Source organism: Podarcis erhardii (genome assembly GCF_964252035.2).
Source record: "Podarcis erhardii genome assembly, chromosome: 2".
Taxonomy (NCBI): Eukaryota; Metazoa; Chordata; class Lepidosauria; order Squamata; family Lacertidae; genus Podarcis; species Podarcis erhardii.
In genome coordinates, this window is record NC_138498.1 from 84928887 (window position 1) to 84953215 (window position 24329).

Genomic DNA, 24329 nt, shown 5'->3' on the forward strand with positions numbered 1-24329 from the left:
CAGCTCCCTGATGAGCCAGAATATGATGCACCTGCTTCCTCTTTTTCCTGCCCTGGTCCTTGTTGCCCAAACAGCCATGACATTGCAATGTGTCCATACATTTATCATGCCTCTTTTAGACATTCCCAATAACAGCTGTTATTTTGGGGGCTAACAGCAGCTCAGAGGAGAGTTTTCCTCAGGATGGTGGCATGGGGTGAAAGGGGCATACTCCCCAGTCCCCACAGACCTGCTCCTGCTCATCCCATGCAGTTGCCATTTTGAAAATTAAAGAGAGAGAGTCAGTGTAGTGTAATGCTGAGACTGTTGGGCTATGACCTAGAAAACCAGGGTTTGAATCCCCGCTCAGTCATGAAGCTCACTGAGGATGACCTTGGCCTAGTCACTGTCTCTCAGCCAAACCCGCTTCACAGGGTTGTTGTGAAGATAAAATGGGGAGAGGGAGAAGCATGTATGGCACCTTGGGCTTGTTGGAGGAATGGGGGGAGTATGAATGTGAGAAAGACATACAAGATCAAGAAGATGACTTTCTCAGCTGGGTTAGGCACAGCCTGTTGGCCGGGAAACATCTAGTGTAAAAAGTCTCAACTCTTGTGTTTTCCTGGGAGATGACTGAGACCTGTTTATCAGATCCCCTCAGTCCTTTCTTGGTTTGGGGCCAGGTCACCATGACTGAGTAATCAGGCAGAATCAATGGGAATTGTCCAGTATGTATTTTGCTTACCATCAGTCAGTCCATGATTTGGCAAAATTGGCCGGGGGAGGGGGGGCTTGTGTAAAGTTCTTGGGGGTTCCATTTTAGTGCTATGTGCATTGGCAGGGTGTGTTCCTATGGCTGGACAAATTCATGGATAATAAGGCTGTCACTGACTACAAGCCATATTAGCGACATTCTGCCTCCACTGTTGACGGGAGTATGCTTCTGAATACCTCTTTCTGAGAATCACAAGAAGGGAGAGTGCTGTAGCATTCAGGTTCTGCTTGTGAGCATCCCATGGGCATCTAACTGGCCACAGTGAGAACAGGATGCTGGACCAGATGGGCCTTTGGTCTGATCCAGCAGGCTCTTCTTACAAGGAGGGAGGGAGGTACCTGTTTATTTCTGGTCTCCTTCTAGGAAAGCTAGCTTTCACCTCATTTGTGCTTTCTTGGCCATCTTACTTTTTTGCTCACCAGACTCCTGCTTCCTAGTTTCACCCACTCTGCTCTCCACCATCCTTTCAGTCATCTACTGCTAGATTCAATCCATATCTGTTTGGGGTGAAACTCTCACATACCTGAAAGCTGGCAAATTAGGCCATTGCCTGCAAGAGATCATGCCACAGCATGTTGCCACACTGTTCTAGATCTGGGCATTTTTATATTTTTATTTTTAGCTGGTAGGGAATAAAAGTAAACCATGACTTCCGAAAGCAAAACAAAACAGTTCAAAGAAAGCAGAAGGCAGAGTTCCAGGGCTTTTCTATATTTGGTAATTTACGAAGGAATTGGATAGCGAAAGAGCTCTGTTTTGCAAGCTCCGATCGCCCTCTACTGAGCATTTGCTGAACTAAAGCTTCATGGATATTGTTAGGCCCCCCCCCCCCACACACACACAGAGAGAGAGCGAGAGAGAGAGAGAGAGAGACCAGACACACAAACACAAGAGTTATCAGCAATCTTGGAGGAACCCCAAGGTTTGCAAAAGTACAAACAACTGCCTACGAAAAAATTACAATGGGAACTCTGCAAAAGACTTATGAGGACTCTCTGAAGCCACAGAATGCTGGTTGATTTTGGTTGGGGAGGGAAGGAAGCTCAGAAAAGGAAAAACTCAGTGGGAGTGGAAATGACATGGAGTATCCAGGAAGGCGGGAATGGCTGGCTGGTTGGAATTCTCAGCAGGAGAACTCCATGCTGCAACACTTCGTTGCAGATTCCACTTGTGGCAATCTAACAGTCCTTTGTCCTTGGAGCTCTGTACTTGGAGCTATAACACTCTGTGAGGACTCAAGAGCCAGCTTTCAATCTCAATTCAGAGACTGATAAGGTTACATCCATACCATACATTTAAAGCCCATTTGAAGCACCTGGCTCCCTCAAACAAATAAAATAAATCATAGCAACTGCAGTTTACCTCTCATAGATTTACAATTCTCAGCACCTTAACAAACTACACTTCACATGATTCTTTGGGAGAAGCAATGTGCTTTAAATGTGGGTATGGCTTGAATAATACATGGAAGCCTCTTTTATTTACAGGTCTAAAAAAAAAGTATTCGTGGGGCATTCATGCAGTTGGGGCTGTGGTTAGTCCTAGAATTAATTTTAATGTCTCTACTGTGACTAGGGCCTTGTTAGATACAACTCTCAATCCCCCCCCGCCCCGGTGTTTTTACTTGTGTAGCTCCCAAGCTCTGTTGGATGGTTCTGCTTTCTTGCCTCTGCCATAACTCATGAAAAAGACTGTCCTAGTCAAGCCTCCTTGAAACAGTTCCTTTTATTCTCTGTTTTCCATTATCAGCCTTTCAGTCTTACTGTGCCTCTCTCTCTGTCCTTGTCAGGTAGCGGAGAGTGAAAGGAGATATGTGCTCCGTACAGTTCATTTTCACTGGGATTGTCATACCAATTTCAGGTGCTTTAAATGAATAGAACTCTGTTCTGTTTAAAAAATAAAGAAAACTTGGCAAGTGACTAATCAGTTGTGTTTTGCATGCATTTACATAGTGCAGTACCTTAATAAAGGTGCGTCTTGAAGGTGACAGTTTCTCTCGAGTATAAGGTAACTGAACATTTAAATGTTCTGAAAGCGACCACATTGCTTATGCTAGAGATGCCTGCAGGCAATACCCAGCCTCCCCTCTCATTCCCTTGTCCTCATTCATCCTCTCCCCACTCCTGGCAAGAGTGAAGGGAGCAATCTCTGCTTTCTGCCTGGCTAGCATCACTTCCAGGATGTTAGAAAACTGTGCTGGCAGAGCCAAAAGGGAGTGTGTGAGAACTGGCACTCCGGAGCTTTTTTCAACATAATAGCCAACAACAAACAAACAAGCAAGACTTGGCCCACTACAGACTGTAAAAACAAAAAAACAACCTTTGTGTTTTTACAGTGGATTTACATCTAATTGTTCCAATTTGTTTGCAATTCCTTTACTTATTTATTTCATAAAATTGATATGCCTCTCGAATGTAAAAAAAGAAGACGTCTGCACTTGTCCACAGGTTTCAGGATACAGTGGTACCTCGGGTTAAGTACTTAATTCGTTCCAGTGGTCCATTCTTAACCTGAAACTGTTCTTAACCTGAAGCACCACTTTAGCTAATGGGCCCTCCCGCTGCTGCCGCACCGCCGGAGCACGATTTCTGTTCTCATCCTGAAGCAAAGTTCTTAACCTGAGTTACTATTTCTGGGTTAGCGGAGTCTGTAACCTGAAGCATATGTAACCCGAGGTACCACTGTAGTCTTGTTGTACATAATATGCAGCTGGTGACACAGTTCAATGTACAGTATGTCTTTACATTAACCAGTGTCACTGGCAGCAGATTGTAGCTGAAAGGGAAATGGTTTTTTGCTCAAAAGCATATGAGCAAAGAGTGCAGTAAGGGTACTGGAGTGATCCCCACTGCTCCAGTATTTCTCACTAACAGTGATCCCAAAGTCAGCTTAGGACATCATCCCAGTGCTTAGATTCATCAGTGTCTTCCTGCGCTGCTTTCACTGCCTGTCTCTGAGATTTCACCTTCCTTCACTAGCTTTGAAAACTTGCCACATGCTTTGCAGTGCTGCCCATATGCTAGGCATTTTTCTTTTCTCTTTACATGTTGGTTCCCACAATACAGGCCTTGTCTCCTGCATGCTCCTTCACTAGGTGGCACATCCTATTTATAGTGATGTCCGGACTGTTGGACAGCATGCACCTGTGTCTCTTGGGTGCCTGCTAGTATTCTAATTCTTGCTTTAGAAAGTTCTGCTGACCTGCGTACGTCCAGGCAGCGATGTAGTGTTAAACTGGTTTCTCGCAATAGCTACTCATGCAAATGTTGATCTCTTGTCCCCCAAACAATTGTGAATCTGATGAGTCACCCTAAAATTACAGGTTGATGCTAGAGTCCTTAATACAGCAACATAAGCATCTGCCTTCAGCACCATGTTCCCTCATAAAGAACTTGGCAGTGTCCCACTGTTTCATTTTGTTCAGGTATACAGTATTCATCCAGTGCCTTAAAATATCTCCTCCAGAGTACTGCCAGTGATTAGGCCAAGAGACATGTCCTTCTTGCCCCTTGTCTCCAGTAAAGCAATACGACAGCTTTACTTTGTGATTTTCCTCCTCTCTCTTCAAAGCAAGAACCAGATAAGAGTTCAAACTCTTCTCTCTACTGCCTCCATGCCTGGGCTAGATTAGCTGCAGTGAAATTTGATGGTGAAACTACCCTCCTCAGTGTGTAGTTATTGTGGATGCATCAGGAAAGAAAGGCCTGTAAGAGCTTTTTTGTTGTTGTGATTGTATGCTTTTAATAGAATATCTATCTACCTATGTTTGTTTTTTGGCAGTTTCTAAAAACCTCACCTTGAGACCCATGAATGAAAAAATGAGGGTGCACACACAAATATATATAAAACCACACTACGGTTTTATATTTGCTGTAAGCCACCCAGCCAGATGGGTGGGGCACAAATAATATAATTCTTCTTATTCTTATTCTACTGCTACTATTTCTCATAAGGGAAAATGCAGCGTGAGAGCATTTTAGTATAGAAGGGCGCCGGAGACGTTCCCCCAAGGCGGGGCGAGGGACGACAACTTGACCCAATAACAACAGCAGGAGCAGCAGCAGCAGCCGCTTGGGGCGCTGTTGCTCTTTCCGCCGCCGGCCGTGCTTCCCGCCTCCCTCATAGAGCGGCAGCCCAGCAGGTGGCGCCGCAGCCCCGCGAGCCCGGCAGGGGGCGTGGCTGCGCGCTGACATCGCCGGCGAGGGTGACGCAGCCCGGGGCGGGGGCGGAGCCTGGGGAGCCGTGTTTTGCATCGGGAGCCGGCGGAGGAGGCGGCGCTGGCACTTGACCGGAGGGTCCCCTTCGGGTCCGCTGCCCTGTAGTGTGTTTTCCCCCCCCCACCCCGCCCCACCTTCGCGGCCGCCATGTACCGAGCCCTGTACGGCTTCCGCTCGGCCGAGCCCAGCTCCCTGGCCTTCGGCGCCGGAGAGACCTTCCTGCTGCTGGAGCGGAGCAACCAGCACTGGTGGCTGGTGACCCGGGCGGGCTCCGGGGAGACGGGCTACGTGCCGGCCTCTTACCTGCAGCGCCTACAGGTCAGGCGGGGGGCGGCGGCGGGGGGGGGCAGGGGGGCGAGGGAGGCGGCGGCGGGGACGGCTGCCACGAGGGGGGCGCGGCGGGGCTCCAGCCCCTTCCTCCTCCTGCTGCTGCTGCTCCCCGTCTGCCATGGGTGGGGGGTGGGCCTTGCGCCCGTGTCCCCCCCCTCTTCCAGGTGTGCAAAGCACAGGCACGCAGCTGGTCCTGGGGGGGTTTTCCAGGCGCAGCCCATAACTTCGAGGGAAGGAGGCCAGTCCGGATCTGCCTCGCGCGCCGCTCGTGTTTACGCCTGCTTCGCTCTCCCGCGCACACCTTTTTGTCGCTGCGCAGGTCCATGGGGCAGGAAGGTGCCCCTGGCCAGGGCTTCCTAGTGCCGCCTATGTAGCCTGGGTGCAGCTCCGGGCACAGAAGAAGCACTTCGGGACTGTGGAAGGAAGGGGCGGGAGCGTCCCCCACCCCCGGAGGCTTTGCTGCCTTTAGAGAGCTGCTGGGCACCCGGTGAGAATGGTGCGCGCACCTTCCCCTGGAAAGTTAGGCGGCGCTGGCCTCTGGGTCTCGGCGATGCCGTGCAGCTTTGAGATGTGTCAAGTGGCGCAGGGCCTGCTCCGAGGAGATGGGCTGCTTGGCGTGTCTCACATGGTGTGTTGACAGGGTAGGGGTCAAATGACAAGCCTCGTGAGACTTGAAGGTGACTCTGGGCTAGAGACAGTGTCTCCTTGCTAAAGGAAGCCTCACTTTACGGTGCTTCCTAGTAGTGACTGTGTCACTTAGCACCTCTCCATTTCAGGTCTTCTTCAAAGCTCTTTTGCGGATGTTTGTCCTTGGTTTGTCCCTCAGTGGCCTGGTATTGCTCTTGCGATGCACTTTAATTGACTGTGATTTCTTATAGTTGGGCCAGGCAAATGGTTAAAAATAAAAAGAATATTTTGCAAAGAACGCTTTGCAATCTTACATCAGTATCTGCTTCTAGTGTGCCAAAGGGGGGGGGGGCATTTCTCGTTACTTCCAAATATCACTATGTGAGATGGAAACTGATGGGGATTGGTACATAGGGAGAAATGAAAATATGCAGTCTTGCTCAAGTAGCAAGGAAGAGAAACAGTTGCAGAATGAAAGATGGGATAGTATATCAGATGAGGTGCACCCTAAGATGCTTGGCCTATACCTGCTTCTCATTGCCCAAGGGATGTGATACATGCATTTGGTCCAAACGTTCACAGCAGAAAGTCAAGCTCTAATGTGGGCACGTTCAAGGGTGAGTTGCATACAACCAAAGGTATTCATGGTATACTGTATTCAGAAACTGATCAATGGGGGGGGGGGTGAGCTAACACACACTACTTCCCTTTATCTCTAGTGTTTGCAAATCCAATGACCCGTCTTTCACACCTGATCTCCATGTGCAGAATATATAGTGCATTGGAGCTCGAGTGTATTGATGTGGATGAAATGTGAAGGCATTTGTAATGCTGAAAAGGAAAAGGAAAAGCTATGTGGCAGTTACTCCCAAAGGGAGCCTGTGTTGGATGATAGCCATTACAAAGGATTCAGAGCTCGACTAATGCATGTATTTCTTGATGTTTATGTATACATTTGTGTGTGTGTGTGTACGTACACACACACAAAATCAGGCAGCTGTTTAGAAAGTATCTCTGAAGCTGGCTTTCTGTGTCTACTGAGAATACTGTGACTCCTTGAATGCAGAGGAGAGCAGCAGTGGTTTCAAACCTCCTTCTAATGTGGATTATAATAGAGAGAGGCTAATAACAGGCCTGTCCAACTACTGATGAAGGGGCCAGACGGCTAAGCCTGAGCAAATGTTGTAACAATAGTGGCAGTAATTATAGCCAAGTCAGACATGTTAGCAATTATGGAAAGTGAAAGAACAGATTGCTTCAGCCCAAATAGGAATCAGAGTGATGAGTGATAACACCCTCCTCTCTAGTGTGAGGGTGTATTTAGTGGAGAATTCCTAGGGATAGCATAAACATTGAAATGTGAATTTGCTTTGAAACAAACACAGCTTGGCTTAAAGCATTTAGTTCTAATGCTAGAAACTTGAACTTGTGCCTGAAGCAGCTGCATTAAGAAACCATGCTTTTGTGCTTAATAGTTATAATTTACTTACTTAAGAGTCAAACTAGAGGTGATGTTTGTCACATAGTTTACTCTTGCACCGTTGATTCCCTCCCCCATATTTGGGGTGGGGGGTAGCCTCTTTTGGAACAGGCATGGAAGAAGGGGATCATAAGTCTCTAACCCCAACCACTGTCCTAACCTCCCTCACACTTGCCGTTTGCAGTGGGAGAAACACTCCCCTCTATCAATGATGGGAGCATGCAGCATATTTCATTGTAATATTTTAATGCATATATAAAGCTTCCAAATTTTTGAAAATGCAAACATCCCCCAGTTCCCTCCCCCCCAAACCCCCACAGCATGTGTACAAGGCCCTATAATGTTCAGAACACACTTGTGTCTTAATATAGGCAATTAATTAGTGTGCAAATTTTAAAGAAATTGTGTCTTAAAACAGGTCCATGACTCATCAGAAGCACTGGCCTTTGTGCTGTTCAGGCTTCCCTATGTTTCAGTTGCTTATTTTTGAAAAGGCCTCTTTTGCTTCAGTATCTGCCTGACTGCCAAGAGAAAAATGGGGCCAGTGTAAGTATGGTGAAGCCTTGCCCCTTCCTATTAGAGGCCCTGCCACATCCTGCCAACACACACCTCTGTGGACTGGATAAAGTGGATATGTGGGGTTGGAGCTGATGCAAACCAGCCCTGTCTGCTGTCCCATGCTCCTTATTTACATTGATGTGGACCTAGAACTTGTAAGTCATATTAATTCATGCTCCTTACTTCACGGGTAGCATTTTATATTATGTTGTGTGACGAGCTCTGAAGTAAATGGGACAACCATGACTGGTTATGGGAAGTTGTGCTTTCATCATAAAATATTTTTCGGCAACTGCTTTATAATGGATATTGGTCTGGAGCCTGTCATTAATTTAATGTCCTGTCAGAATGTACCTGAAACATTTGTTTTTTCAGCCTTGCCTGGTGCATGATTATAGGAGTGTGTGCAAGAGAGTGTGCAGGGGAGCAGGGAGCAGAATACATTCAAAACAGTAGACTCCACACTGACCTCTGCAAACAGCTCAATGCCAGAATTCCAGTTTTGTATAAAAAAACTGTGAAAGGATCAGACTGCATTGGGGGTGCGGTCTTCATTGATGATGTGAGGGTGGGAGAGAACTGTATTGGTTTTTTTTAAATAACCAAATTCAGCCAAACAGGAGTAGGGCATTTTGGAAATAGCTTCAAGCATTTTTAGAAATAACTGCACAAAAAAAGTTGTATGTGGCGCCTTCCATAGGGAGATGCCGAGTTCCCTGGGGAGACGTAAACTCCTCTCTGCCCTTGTGTAGCATGGAGCAAAATGCCAGCCTATCCCCTGTCTATGCATGCAGTAAGAAAGGGTGCTCCAAAACTTCTTTATTTTTACAGTTGAGGATCAGTGTCTCAAACTTGTATTTAGCAAGCATTTTCTTCTTCCAGCACCTTAAAATGCATTTTTGAGTCCATCTTTTGCCATCTTTTTGTCTGTATACAGAAGAAAAATAACTAGTGGACTAACTCATCCCTTTTGGTTTAGGGATACTCTGTATTGGTTTTTAAGAGGATTTGCTTTTTGAGCAATCCAGAGAAGTGAACTCCCAACTGATGAGTTATGCTTTCGATGATCAGTTTCTTTCCAGGTTAAATTGCCAGCATCTATAGCACATACTCAGGGATGCGGTTGGTGCTGTGGTCTAAATCACAGAGCCTAGGGCTTGCCAATCAGAAGGTTGGCGGTTCAAACCCCCGCAATGGGGTGAGCTCCCGTTGCTCAGTCCCTGCTCCTGCCAACCTAGCAGTTCAAAAGCACGTCAAAGTGCAAGTAGATAAATAGGTATCGCTCCGGCAGGAAGGTAAACGGCACGGTGCTGCTCTCGTTAGCCAGACATGCTGGCCACATGACTGGCTCCCTCAGCCAGTAAAGCGATATGAGCGCCGCAACCCCCAGAGTCGTCCACGACTGGACCTAACGGTCAGGGGTCCCTTAATAATAATAATAATAATAATAATTTATTATTTATACCCCGCCCATCTGGCTGGGCCTCCCCAGCCACTCTGGGCGGCTTCCATAGAAACCAAAAATACACTAAAATATCACACGTTAAAAACTTCCCTGAACAGGGCTGCCTTAAGATGTCTTCTGAATGTCAGGTAGTTGTTTATCGCTTTGACAACTGATGGGAGGGCGTTCCACAGGGCGGGTGCCACTACCGAGAAGGCCCTCTGCCTGGTTCCCTGTAGCTTTGCTTCTCGCAATGAGGGAACCGCCAGAAGGCCCTTGGCGCTGGACCTCAGCGTCCGGGCAGAACGATGGGGGTGGAGACGCTCCTTCAGGTATACTGGACCAAGGCCGTTTAGGGCTTTAAAGGTCAGCACCAACACTTTGAATTGTGCTCAGAAACGTACTGGGAGCCAATGTAGGTCTTTCAAGACCGGTGTTATATGGTCTCGGCGGCTGCTCCCAGTCACCAGTCTAGCTGCCGCATTTTGGATTAGTTGTAGTTTCCGAGTCACCTTCAAAGGTAGCCCCACGTAGAGTGCATTGCAGTAGTCCAAGCGGGAGATAACCAGAGCATGCACCACTCTGGCGAGACAGTCCGCAGGCAGATAGGGTCTCAGCCTACGTACCAGATGGAGCTGGTAAACAGCTGCCCTGGACACAGATTTGACCTGTGCCTCCATGGACAGCTGTGAGTCCAAAATGACTCCCAGGCTGTGCACCTGGTCCTTCAGGGGCACAGTTACCCCATTCAGGACCAGGGAATCCTCCACACCTGCCCGCCCCCTGTCCCCCAAAAACAGTACTTCTATCTTGTCAGGATTCAACTTCAATCTGTTAGCCGCCATCCATCCTCCAACCGCCTCCAGGCACTCACACAGGACCTTCACCGCCTTCACTGGTTCTGATTTAAAAGAGAGGTAGAGCTGGGTATCATCCGCATACTGATGAACACCAAGCCCAAACCTCCTGATGATCTCTCCCAGCGGCTGCATGTAAATGTTGAAAAGCATGGGGGAGAGGACAGAATCCTGAGGCACCCCACAAGTGAGAGCCCAGGGGTCTGAACACTCATCCCCCACCACCACTTTCTGAACACGGCCCAGGAAGAAGGAGCGGAACCACGGTATGACAGTGCCCCCAGCTCCCAGCCCCTCAAGACGGTCCAGAAGGATGTTATGGTCGATGGTATCAAACACCGCTGAGAGATCCAGCAGAACTAGGAAACAGCTCTCACCTTTGTCCCTAGCCCACCGGAGATCATCAACCAGTGCGACCAAGGCAGTTTCAGTCCCATGATGAGGCCTGAATCCTGACTGGACGGGATCCAAATGGTCCGCTTCTTCCAGGCGTGCCTGGAGTTGTTCAGCAACCACTCGCTCAATCACCTTGCCCAAGAATGGAAGATTTGAGACTGGGTGATAGTTGGCCATCGTGGCTGCATCTAAAGATGGTTTTTTAAGAAGCGGTTTAATAACCGCCTCTTTCAGCGGGTCTGGGAAGGCTCCCTCGCGGAGGGAAGCATTCACCACCCCACGAAGCCCATCGCCCAGTCCTTCCCAGCTAGCTTTTATAAGCCAGGATGGGCAAGGATCCAGGAGACAGGTGGTTGGTTCCACTCATCCAAGCAGCCTGTCTACATCCTCGGAGGTAACAGATTGGAATTGATCCCACGCAACTTGACTAGACAAAACTCTAGCACTCTCCCGCCCCGGCCCTGCTCCCACGGTGGAGTCTACTTCTTCCCGAATCTGAGCGATTTTATTTGCAAAAAACTTTGCAAAATCATTGCAGGAGATCATGTGGCCCGTACTGGGCCCCAATGTTGCAGGTGGTTCCGCTAAATTGTGAACCACCTGAAAAAGTCTCCTGCTGCTGTTTTCTGCAGATGCAATAGAAGCAGTGAAGAAATTCTTCTTCACTTTCGCTATCGCCACTTGGTAGGCTCGACGTTGAGCTCTAACCTGTGTCCGGTCAGATTTGGAATGAGTTATCCGCCACCGGCGCTCTAGCCTTCTCAACAATTGTTTCATTGCCCTCAGATCCATGGAAAACCACAGGGCTGTCCGGGCTCCATGCAATCGGAGAGGGCGCTTCGGAGCCAAACAGTCAATAGCCCTGGTTAACTCCACATTCCAGCGGGCCACCAGGGAATCAGCTGAAAGGCCATCAACATGGGATAAAGCATCCCCTACCACTCTCTGGAAACCATTTGGATCCATTAAGTGGCTGGGGCGGACCATCCTGATTGGTCCCACCTCCCTGCAGAGGGGATGGGTCATAGAGAAGTCCAGTTGCACTAGGAAGTGATCTGACCATGGCACTTCTTTCGTTTCACTTTTATTTAGTGTCAGATCACCAACATCCATAGAGGTAAACACCAGGTCCAAGGCATGTCCGCGGCTATGGGTTGGGCCAAACTTATTCAGGGACAGCCCCATGGAGGCCATGCTTTCCACGAAGTCCCGAGCGGCTCCTTGTAAGGTCGTGTCGGCATGGATGTTAAAATCCCCTAGGACGACCAAGCTAGGTGTCTCCAGGAGAACATCTGCCACGACCTGAAGCAGCTCGGGCAGGGAATCCTTGGTGCAGCGGGGAGGTCGGTATACCAAAAGGAATCCTGTACTGCCCCTATTGCCCAACTTCCAGAACATGTACTCGGAAAACTGGGTCTTCCCAATAGGATGCCTGGTGCAAACTAATGACTTCCTAAAAATCACTGCAACCCCTCCTCCCCGCCCACATGACCTGGGTTGCTGTGCGTAAGAGAAACCTGGTGGACAAGCAGCGGCAAGGACAGGCCCATCTGCTTCATCCAACCAAGTCTCTGTTACACATGCCAGGTCAAGTCCTCCATCCATGATGGCAGTGGTCTTATGAATCATTGACCTTGCATTGCACAGCAACACTTTCAGGTCATGTGGGTATCCCTTGCTGATTCTAGTATCCATCCGGTCAGGACCAGACCCGGACCTTTACCTTTATAGCGCATGCTCTGTTCTTCATAACACACTATTTTCTCTTTTGTTGTGTTCAAGCACCAGAAACTTAGCTCTTCTTGTTGTTCAGTAACTTGCTGTTAATTTAGTTGTAACTTTCCCCCCCACACCAGCCTAAAGACATTTCTCCCATGAGTTCATTCTGGTAGGTACTTACAGTGGAGTTTAGCTAGCCTAATCATAGCATCCTGTATTGTAGAATAATTAGCCACTGATTTCAAGGATTTGCTAAGTTATCCATCTATTGATTTTCAATCAAAACAAGGTTTATTTTTTAAATTGCTGTAGCATAGCTAGGCCTAGTGAGCCCAAGGCTTCAGTTGCTAGGAGACAGTGTTCTGGTTGTTTACAGTGATCCGAGCAGGAGGTTTCCAGTGTCTCGGTGACTGTAGGACGGCAACCTCTGTCCCAAATATTTCTGAGCTGCTTTCTAACTTTCAGTGTACGTCTATTGCTTCCAGTTTGGTGGTGATGCAAGTGTTGATGGATCGAAGATGCCAGTAATAATATTTGGAAATGAACCAAATCTTTTATAGAAAATTCGTGTACCAAAGAGTAGCTTAAGGGTTCAAGAGCTGTCTGTTCTTGAGTCTCATTTAATAAGTGCATTGATGCTAATTAGCAAGATGCTTAAAGGTAATTTATGTTGCCACGCTCGCTGCAAGAACATTGCATCAAATGATAAGTGACAGTGTGTTGAGATGAGAGAGGATGTGTGGTGCCAGTGAGAATCACTGTTGCAAAAAGTAAGCCAGCAGCGAACTTCATTAATAATGCAGTCAGGTTCCAGGTAAACTCCACATGCTGCAAGAGCTACAGTCAGCGGAAGAAAACCTCCCTCAGCTGATGGAACTTCCCAGTGGGAGTTATGAACTGATATCACAGCATGGCAATTGAAATAATGTAATTTAAAGTGGGATCTCTGACTTAAATTAAGGCATTACACCTGTTAATGCCACCTGCATGTTTCCTTTGAGTTCTTCCGTCACATCTTGGCTTCAAGAGGCAAAATGCACAACTAGCTTTGTTTTAGAAAACGTTCTGCCAGGCCGTGTGAGTTTTCTCCAGCTTAGTGGTATGCCAAGCTATTTTTGTTCTGTGGAACTACAGAATTCATAGTGCTTCAGTGCAAAATGGGGCACATCTAGGGTTTCACTGTTGACCTGGTTGTAAAGAGCAGCTTGAGAATTTGAGGGCCATATCTGGTGAAACCTAGAACACCAAAGGGTGGTTGATTTCAGCTGGAAGTGCATACTTGGTGAGGCTTAGTACCCAGTGAACCTACTGATTCCTGTCCCTACAGGTTACCTGGAACAGATGTCCAAATCCATCTTTTCTCTTGCCTTATCCCCTACAATCTTTCTCTTCAGTAAGAAATGCCAGATTAATTCATGCAAGAGTCCAATTCAGTTTTACTTTGGTGAATTGTTTTTCTCATGTTCAGGATTTGTCACAACATATTTGAACCGAAGAAGCTAGCAGTGATCCTGGGCTTTCTTTTTTTGCCTTCCCCTTGAAATTGTGGCTTGAGTCACCTTGAGCTCGTTTCCTGACTGCGTGGCTATTATATTCATTGTAATTTTGAACACAGATGTAGAAAGGGACATAGTGGTAAATGAAAGGTCCTTTTAAGCCAGCCGTGCTTCTAGGAAATATGTTTAAATTCATGATGCAGATTTTAAGTTCTTGGGCACAGAATTTGTTTGAATTTGCATCCATAGCGTTTTTCCTCGCATGGGGACGGGACGGGACAGCAGCTTCCATGAAGTTGTGTCAACACCACAAAGATCTGGTAAACTGCTTCTTACTCAGCTGCAACGATAATGGGAGAGTTTAATGTAAGCAAGCCTTTAGTGTCTAGAGTTTTGGATACAGGATCTGAGGTCAGCTACACTGTAGGGAACAATGACTCGAACAGGTGCTACAGCTGAGAGGTTTGAGAAGCGCACCTGACAGCATCATCTGGTTAATTGCTTGGAGTTACTTGAGAGTCCCTAGTAAGTGCTGCCAATAGTTTAATGCAAAGCAGATGTTGTGGTAGGAAAACCAGCCTATGAACTTCACAGTGTCTGACTAAACAGGAGGATGCCAGTTGTTGGAAGATCTCAAGAGTGTAAGAGTGATACTTAAATAGGTTGCGAACAGCAAAAAAAGTGTGGTGGCTACAATGGAAGCTTTCATCTGAGGCAAATAATAATTTATTGTAGATAGAAGAGTGAAGTTTTATATGGAGTAATAAAAAAAAATCAATTTAAAAGCTTTCTCAGGAGAAAGGGATTTATTCTGTGTGTCAAGGAAGTGAATAGTTGCTGAATAGGAAAGAAAGCCCAATGTAACAAATGATGGCCTTATGGCTAGGTTAAACAGTCCATACATTATCTTAATAGTAAAACATGTAATCACTTAATGGGAATCTGGATCTCTTCCAAGTTTCAGCTTTTAGGCCATAAGGGTTTGGATTGCACCATATCTGTACAGGATCTTTGTCATCAAAGACGAAAGTGAGAACAATATTGCCTCTATCTCTGCAGTTGAAATCATGACAAAAAACAACAACAATTTATTATCTGTTACTGTAGGACTGTTGTCTTCTGTCTCTGAGAGTGAGATGAGGAAAAGACTGGCTCAGCTGTCACTGTAGCCTGTTTATTCAGTTGCGGGAAATGGTCTGTGAAATATTAATCTGTTTTGAAATCCTCATACGTGCAAGCAGGCACATGGGTAACCAGTTGCAGCACAGCTACATGGGTAGAACTCAACATGACAACGAGCAGCTCATCAGGCAGGTTGGATGGATTCCAGCCATGCCAGTGCAATTCCAGCATAAATAAATAAATAAATAAATAAATAAATAAATAAATAAATAAATATTGGGGGGGGGGTTGCATTGACATGGCTAATCTATATGAACCATGTAGAGAGCTTCTCTTACATATGTTTTGCTACATGTAACTGCTCCCTTGCTGCGGCTTTATTTAAGAGCACTTGTTACCAGCTTAATATCACAAAAGATCTTTTAAGTGGCATACAAAACTCAGAATATAGAACAGTATAAAACCACGCATCCCACCTCATTGTAACAATGGATAAAACACAAGTCACAGTTGTCAGGTACAGGGGTCCAGCTTCAGCAACCAAATGCAGTGGTCAGGGAAAGCGTGGGAAAAGAAATATGTCTTTTAAAGATCTGTAAAACATAACAGAAGTATGGCAGAAGGAAGAGCATTTCAAAATGCAAGGGCACAAGAGCCCACAGGACTTGTTGCTACAAGTAGGATCTCATATGATTGAAGTGATCTATCTATGGGCAGGCAGTCTTTCAGGTACCCTGGCCTGAAGTTGTTTAGGGCTGTATATGTCAACAGCAAGACAGCCATGGACCAATGGATGAATCAGATCTGTCTTTTGAGCACTGTGGATTTTCATTGTGGCAGGTTAATTCAGACTTTTATTTCATGTCAAACTCTGAGCATTCCACGCAGCTGATTGTAGAAAGGATGAGTGGTGAGGACAGAGCAATGAGAACACAGCAGATGAGTCAGGGCAGGAGGTTAAGGGTAATGGCCAACAGAAGAAGCAGTTCAGGAGTGGGGAACCTCCAGTTCACAGGCCAGACTTGACCTGCCAGGAAACCACAACTGCTTGCCCTACACCTGAAATCAGGTGTGCGGCAGGTAACTGGGGGACTTCAAAGAAAATGGGCTGCCTGTTGCTCCTTGGCTGGAGCAAGATTACTTTGTTGGAATGTGCCTTGCTCAGCAAGGAGAAACAGTAAATATTCTGTTGGAACTGTGTCTCCCTCTCTGCACTTTGAAGCCTCCCCATGCTTCTTTCCATCCCTTCCGTGGTGGTCAAGGAACAACTGTGCTCCCAAATGTTCTTTTGCAGTGAGGCTTCATTTGGTGCTGGATCCAATCCCTGCTGAAAGCAGTGGGACTTGCATTTGGTGCTAAATTTTAAAAGAACTGAGTGCATGCTTCACTGCAAAGGGACAACTGGGATGACACTCTCAGCAGCTGTGCCCTCCCAGTTGTTCTTTGGCAGCAGGGCTTGCAGTTGTCACTGCTTAAATTCAGTGCTGAATGCATCTCTTCCACACCCCATTGCTTTTGGCAGGGATCAGGTCCACCTTAAGCCAGGGGATTGGCAGGTGGGCAGACCCCACCCACCTGTCAGAGGTGGCCCACAGAGGGTCGGCCTCCTGGACAAAAGTGGTTTCTCCTTCTAGGAGTTAAGGAAGTGCACAAGTCTAAAAAAATACAAGCCATTCTGTTTAGGTGGCTTCCTGCTTTCAGTGAGTTCTCATTGGAACGGCCTGTGTTCACGCGCTCAGGCTGGTTTGCTGCTTGAACGCTGCTTCCAGTCTTTAGCATTGTATCCTTCCTTGTGTGAGTTCTCTTGTCCTTCCCCCAACAGTATTGACCAAGTTCAAGGGTTAATCTTGCACTAACCTTATTCGTGGTTAATGCTACTGGAGTTCCCTCTGTAAGCAGAGATTGAAACCAAGACATGAACCTGGTTTGCAACCCATGGTTAAAAGGGAACCTATTTAGCATAAAGCATGCTACTGTAAGTCTTGGACTGTACCTGTGCACCTCAGAGTACCTTGGGCCTTTATTGGACTGACCTCTGAGTAGAAGTGGACAGGATTGCACTGCACACTGAGAATGCAACTACAAAATGCTAGCCATGGGACTGTGTGCTCCCTACCCCAACCCATTTCTGCTTACTCTGGTGACAAGATTTCTACAGTTGTATTCTCAGTGTGCTAAACTTGAATTTGCAGTGAAATGGTGTGGAAGGTCTACTGTTGCTTTTGATTGGACACTTCTTCCAGTCTGGGAATAGGATTTTTAATTGCCTAGGTTCACTCTCTAGTGTGATTAATACTGGGTTATTTTAAGCCATGTACAATGGAGCTAATACTCCCTCTCTCAGTGGACTAGAGGATTTTTGTGACAAAGGAGGTACCACTGCAATGCCAATTTTAAAAGGAGCTGTTCTCCTAGTTTATTAGTCTAATTTCGAGTCTTCTCTTTAGAGGAAACAAAGGCATTGCCCATGGATTATAGCAAGGTTTGTAGCTTCTTCCTTGCTCTGATCCCCCTGCCTTAATCAAAGCCTCTGAGGATCAAGTTCAGTTCTGACAGCTCTATTATGCTGGCAGTTAAAACCTTTGTTGCTTTACAGTGCTAAAGAGGGCAAAAATAACTACCTTAGTGGCTCTGGCTAAAATTGCAAAGGCAGGCATTTAACAGTCTTAGATCAGGTGAAGCTGAGTAAGACCAGGTGGTGTTCCTTCCTCCTTTGAGGCTACAAGAGCTATGTGCAGAATTGGCCTGATGTCCTGCTGCAAAAACTTGCTCATACTTACTCGGGAGTAAATTCCACCGTGTTCGGTGGGCTTGCTTCCAGGTTCATGTTCATAGGATTGGAACTCTAATGCAGTAAATACCGTATTTTTCGCACCATAGGGCGCACCGGACCATAGGGCGCACCCAGTTTTTAGGGGGGGGGGAAATCAAGGAAAAAAATATCCCCCCCCCAGCCCCAAAGAGCAGCGTACAGGCTGCACACAACCTCTCCCAGCCAGAGGGGTTGCGCACAGCTATGGAAGAAGGCAAGGCAGCGAGCGGGATGGATCCCTGCTGGAGGGGTTGTGCGCGGCTATGGCAGAAGCCTGCATTCACTCCATAGGACGCAAACACATTTCCCCTCAATTTTTGGAGGGGAAAAACTGTGTCCAATAGAGCGAAAAATACGGTACTTATGAAAGATTTTCTTCGATAAGCTTATCAGTTTCTGCAGAATTCTCTAAATGTCAGATTTAGTGATTATCACTGAATCTCAGTGCTATATTTTGTTTCTTATTATAGAGCCATAGGAACAGCACCACGGCTCAGGCATCTTGTTTGTCCAGCATTTACAAAGTCTGAAAATCCTATTTTTCTAAAACTGAGGGTTTGTCCTTTTTAGTACGTGTATAAGGTTTGGCATGGGCATCTGCTTCATAGGGGATGTAGGTGGCCAGTGTGTGCTTTTGTGTGTTGTGTGTGTGTGTGTGTGTGTGTGTGAGAGAGAGAGAGAGAGAGAGAGAGAGAGAGAGAGAGAGAATGAGAACAGTGCTTTGTGTTTACATGTGGGAGGAGGGAAAGGGGTCGCTGCATGAGAGAAGGTGTTAGGAGTGAGGTGCTGCATGTGTATGTCATTTGGTCAGGTCTATTTCCCGTTGAAAAATGTGGATGTGTTTTCTACATACCATATTTTCTCTCTCTCTTTTACTCTTACTCTTACTATATACTTTGTCTTGTGACTTCAGTTGTAGCCTCTGGGTTGACTCATTCCTTGAGCCATTGAAATTCCTGCCATGGATTTACTTGATCTGCACTCTGTGATAATAATGGGCTACATTCCAAAGTTGTTATAAACTACTCGGTCTCTGTGTTAGCCCCCACCCCACCCCTTTGGGCCAATGCACAATACTGCATTGCAAAATTGTATGCCTACTATACTTCTGGACCAAATGATGAGCAAAACAAAGAGGCAAGGTGGGGGATAATTAAAATGGCCTACATTTTACAGGGCTGATGTAAAGTGATTTCGACACATAAAAGTGCAGTATATAAGTATTTATAAAGCCACAGTGATGTTAAATCTTTCTACTTTAAAGATGGCTCATGTGATTCTGTGAATTGTTTTCAAAAACAAGAAATTGTAGCATTATAAAACCTCTAGTTTTAAGACTTCAGACTGTTACAGATTCACACATGTACAAAAAAATCACGGAAATTTCAAGTTAAAGGAAGAAAGACTCTCCTCCTGCAAGAGAGGGGAGTGGTTGTGGTCGGGAGCCGGACTCTGCCTCAAGCAGGGGGCGTTAGCCCCCTGCCTCCCACTCACCTGGCTGGCGCCCACGCCCACGGGCAGGCACCCAACCAGGTGCCTGCGAGGGGGTGTGTTTAGCAGCCTGAATTGCTGCCGCACCAGCCTTCCGGCCTCACTTTTCGCCGTCCCGTCGCGAGTCACCCACCCTCCACTCCCTTAGAGCTCAGGGTCTCAGGTTTTTTTGGCCTTGCTATGGACCTTAGGTTGGTCGCCCTGGTTGTCCAGGGGGCCTGGTAGGAATTTTTCCATTTGGCATTAGGCTTTTTGGTTTTTTCGCCTACCTCGTAGCAATCGTCACAACTTTTGCGGTATTGGTGGGTAGATTAGGCATTGGAATAATGTGTTGTCGTGTGTCGAAAGGCTAGGTGTGGCCATCGCCTGCGCCTTCAATTTTGGGTATTCCGTTAAAGGAATCCGGCCGTCATGTATTCTGTCCGATGCCTGCGTGGCGGGAGGCCATGGCACAACCCTCGGTGACATCAGGGGAGAGCTTATAGTTGGATTAGCATCAACAGGCTCCACCTACTGGTGAATAACCGCCCCTGTTTTAGACTCACCCCTCTCTGAGGGGGTGGAGTCAGCTGACGTAATCCAATGCCTAAGCCAATACCTTTTCACTTGCTGTAATCAATAAAGTTGTGGCCTTTTCTTGCCCTATCACGTGTCCTTGTGTTTTCATTCCACTATGCGGGGATCGGGTCCTCGAACCACAACCTTAAGTTGTATGTCATGCAAGCAGCAAGTACTCCATAGGTACACTCATTTTTGTTCTGTGCACACTTACAACTACTTTCCTTTGTCTTTCAGCCCCAGGCTCCTTTCTCTGCTTAGGGGAGCCACTGGTACTTGCTCTCCCAGCTCCATGGTCCCAGTTCAGATTGGCTCTGATGGCTGCTCTTATTTAGCAAAATTTGAAAAGATGGAAGATTCATTCACAGATCTGTGGTCTCTCTTATTTTGGCATTTAAGATACAGTGCAGGCTTTATTCAATCGTGGTTCTGCACAGTTGTTCCATACCTGTAAACATTTAATTTTGACATCATATTATATTTAGCTAAAAGATAGCTAGGTGTAGCCTTGGTCTCCTGTTACTAGGATGATAAAAGCAGCAGCTTGAACTGGAGGAAGCTCTTCTGAAAGTGACAGCCCTTTATCATAATATGTTTTACAAATGAATAGCTTATTTGGAAAAACTAAACAAATGTAGAACGAATGCAGAAAATGCATCACCTGGGTTATTGGTAAGTTTTCAATTCCTTACAGTTAAAAGTAATGATACAAAATGTAGTAGCAAACGTTGAAAATATGTTGATGGAAAGTTTAACAGTTGGGGTGGCAGGGTTGGGAAAGGAGATATGAACAGAGGAGCTAAAATATTCTAGGCCAGAATAGCTGAGGCTCCCTTTCTCCCTGTCTTCATACAAGAATAACCTGGCATGCAATGAATCGAGAGTAAATACTCTGCCAACAAGCAGTCTGTGAAATTCACACCCACAGCATACTGCTGAGGATATATATAGGAATAACACTGCTGCTTTAATAAAATTGTGAAGATAAGCATTTGTTTTTGTGTTCCAGAGTGCCTGCCACAAGGTTTTCAAGCAAGCCAAAGTTCCTCTAAATATCTACCACACTTGCTCTTGAACTGCAGGATTGGGCTATTTGGGGGGGGGTGCTTAAGAAGACCCTTGATGGATCAGATCAAAGACTTACATGGTCCAGCACCCTGTTGTCAAAAGTTGTCAGCCAGGTGATGCTTTGGAGTTCATATGAAGGGTATTCGGCCCCCTAGCAACTGATATTTAGAGAGATACTGTATCTGAACCTGAAAGTTTGATTGACTCATCTTGGCTGATACCTGTTGATAGTTCTGTTCTCCATGAATTTTTCTGAAACATGGGATCTGATTGTTAGGCCAGTTCTTCACCTCCTCCACTCCATGGACCAGCTTTGACACAGATGGGCACAGCCACCCACCTGTCAATTCTCTGACGTTACAATGACGATCAGTTGTCCTGCTTTCCTTTGCCCACACAGACACTGGTGATCAGCTGATTTTCAGCATCTGCAGAGCCCTGTGCCTTTGTAAGCAATGCCATGATGACTGGCACTTAAGAGGCGCCACAGGGCTTCACAAGCCTCTGCAGCCAGATGACCTGCTGTGCCTTTGCATGTGGCATTCATTGCAGTGGCTGTAGAGGGCTGTTGCCCCACATTTCTGAGCAACAGATGCATTTCCACGGTTCTCTGCCTCTAGAGTTGTTGCCAGAGTTTCTCTGCCATTTCAGACAGGGTGTATCCAGAAACGCTTGATACACAAACTGCTCCCACCAATGACTTCCACTGGGAGAAAGCTACTACAACTGCAGTAGTGTCTTAATTGCAGGCAATGGTAAGGGCAACATCCCTATGACTTGCAGTTCCTGTCTTCTTCCTACAGATTACAGGGCTAGCCCTACAAAGGTTTGAAAGGTTGCCCTGAATTACCAAGTCTTTCATCCTCTGCCACCTTAGGAAACTCTACAGATACACAATGTATTGACTGATTGTGGAATGGGGGTACCACAAGCAATACCTTGGTGTAAAATTACAGCACAATACCACTTGGAGTGGTATTTAACAATTTCCCTACCGTGCAATTCTGTTCATAAACCAAATAAAGTAAAAGGAATGTGTGCAGGCAAATGCAGGTGAATTGGTACCTTTTCCTGCTGGGTCAGACTGAAAGTCCATCTAGTCTAGCATCCTGTTTCCAGCAGGGACTGGCCAGATTCTTCAAAAAAAAGAAAGAAAAAAAAGCCCCAAGCAGCACTTGAAAAGTAACAGCCCTCCTCTGTTTGCCCTCCAGTTTCTTGGGATTCAGAGCTGTACTGTCTCAGAACCTGAAACTTCCCTGTGTGCTTTGGCAGCCCTAAGAATTCAAGGAAAATCCACAAATCTTGGCAGTTTATTGCCATGGTGATTTTTAGTCTGAACTCGTTGATATATTTGGCTATTATGCTGTTAATTGCTTTTAGTTTTTCAGGGGGCATTGAAATGGTTTTTTGGGGGGAGGTTGTATTTTGAAATAAGGGTGCTGTGGTGGTTGTAATGGTCTTTGGCTAAAAGCAAGAAAAACGTATTAACTACAACAAACCAGAAGAAGAAGAGTTTGGATTTGATATCCCGCCTTTTACTCCCTTTAAGGAGTCTCAAAGCGGCTAACATTCTCCTTTCCCTTCCTCCCCCACAACAAACACTCTGTGAGGTGAGTGGGGGTGAGAGACTTCAAAGAATATGACTGGCCCAAGGTCACCCAGCAGCTGCATGTGGAGGAGCGGGGAAGCGAACCTGGTTCCCCAGATTACGTGACTACCGCTCTTAACCACTACACCACACTGGCTCTCATGGAGGGGAGGGGGATATTTCCTTCTGCCTGTTAGAATAGCAAAGATACTCAGTTGGAATTTTATTTGAAATTAGATTGATCAGTTGCTATAGTTAGCTTCCACTAATTACTATAGCTATACAGTATTTTTATTGGAAATCCCATTTTTACACCATTCATAGTAATTAAAGTTTATAAGCTAATGATTTTTGGACCTTTTAAGTGTGAATATGGATAGACTGTCCTCATTTCTGGCATTTTGAGCAGAAATAAATTGAATCCTTGGTACTGAGTAAAATTGACTACTATGCTTGGATTCCCAAGTGTGAGTGACATTGGCAGCCCAGGGCTGACTGTGCAGTCCATTGTTCACACATTCTATCAGGCAACACCTCTGCACAAACAACTCTTCACTTATTCAGACAGCATAGCACTGGAGCATGCTAGGGATGTGTAAACCTCTTTACAGAATTTGCTGTGATGACATCTGTCATCTAGTGTTGCCCTGATCACACAAGTTGACCTCTCACTTAAGCAGTTGTTGTAGAAGATTCATTTTGAAACAGGTTTCAACCCAGTCTAGAGCTGTGTTTCTAGAGCTGTGGGGCTGGGTTAGAAGCACTCTATATTCATTCCAAACACTTTCTCTTTAAAGGTTATGCTCAGGAAAAAGGTTATTTTAAGTCTGTAGCATAGGCCACCATACATGGTTCTGATTGGTTGCCATTCTCAGAGGGTTAGAGTAGGGTCACATATGTCCAAAGCCCTTAGCCTTAACACCGGCTCACCACAGGGTTGTGTGTTGAGTCCCCTGCTCTTTACTCTCTACACGTATGACTGTACAGCCATCTATTCCAGCAACAAAATCATCAAGTTTGCTGATGACACTACGGTGGTGGGGCTCATTTCAGGAGGGGATGAGTCCGCCTATCGGGACGAGGTGGAGCGGCTCTGTGTTTGGTGTGGAGAGAACAATCTGGCTCTTAATACAGCTAAGACCAAGGAATTGGTGGTGGATTACAGGACAAAAAAGGCGGTCATTCAGCCCTTGTATATCAACGGGGAACGGGTGGAGAGGGTGGCGGAATTCAGGTTTTTGGGAGTGACTATCGATCAGGGCATGACTTGGAGCGCAAATACCACTGCTCTGGTGAAGAAGGCTCAGCAGAGAATTTATTTCCTCAGACTTTTAAAGAAGAACAATCTGAGTGAGAAACTGCTGGTGTCCTTCTACCGAGGCTCCATAGAGAGCATTCTCACATACTGTATTTGTGCTTGGTTCTCCAGTTGTACAGCTAGGGAGAAGAAGGTGCTCCAGAAGGTCATAACCTCAGCCCAAAGGATTATTGGTCATCCTCTCCCATCTTTGGAAGAACTGTACGGTTCCCGTTGTCTTAGGAAAGCAAACAACATCCTGCAGGATTCATCTCACCCGGGATACAGTCTGTTTGCACTACTGCCTTCTGGCAGGAGATATAGAAACATCAAGTCAAGGACAAATAGACTGAAAAATAGTTTCTATCCAAGAGCTGTGGCCTTTTTGAATGCTGTAACTCGATAGTGTGACCTGGAAGTTTGATGGGTGTGGGTGTGGGTGTGGCTGGAATGTGGTTTGTTTGGTTGTTGTTGCTGTTTTGCTTTTGTTGTTTTTTTAAGGGATGGCATCCAAT

General features: G+C 46.3%; 1 protein-coding gene across 2 annotated transcripts in view; it reads left to right on the plus strand.

The window, feature by feature from the left end:
* Positions 1-4981: 4981 nt before the first annotated feature.
* NCKIPSD (NCK interacting protein with SH3 domain) overlaps positions 4982-24329 on the plus strand; it is a 96285-nt gene continuing 76937 nt past the window's right edge. The window contains exon 1 of one of the 2 annotated variants that reach the window (XM_081851001.1): positions 4982-5289. In XM_081851001.1, coding sequence (XP_081707127.1) covers positions 5119-5289 — 171 coding nt within the window. In that variant the 5' untranslated portion in view covers positions 4982-5118. The remainder of the gene's footprint in view (positions 5290-24329) is intronic. The other variant, XM_081851002.1, reaches the window with a different exon arrangement.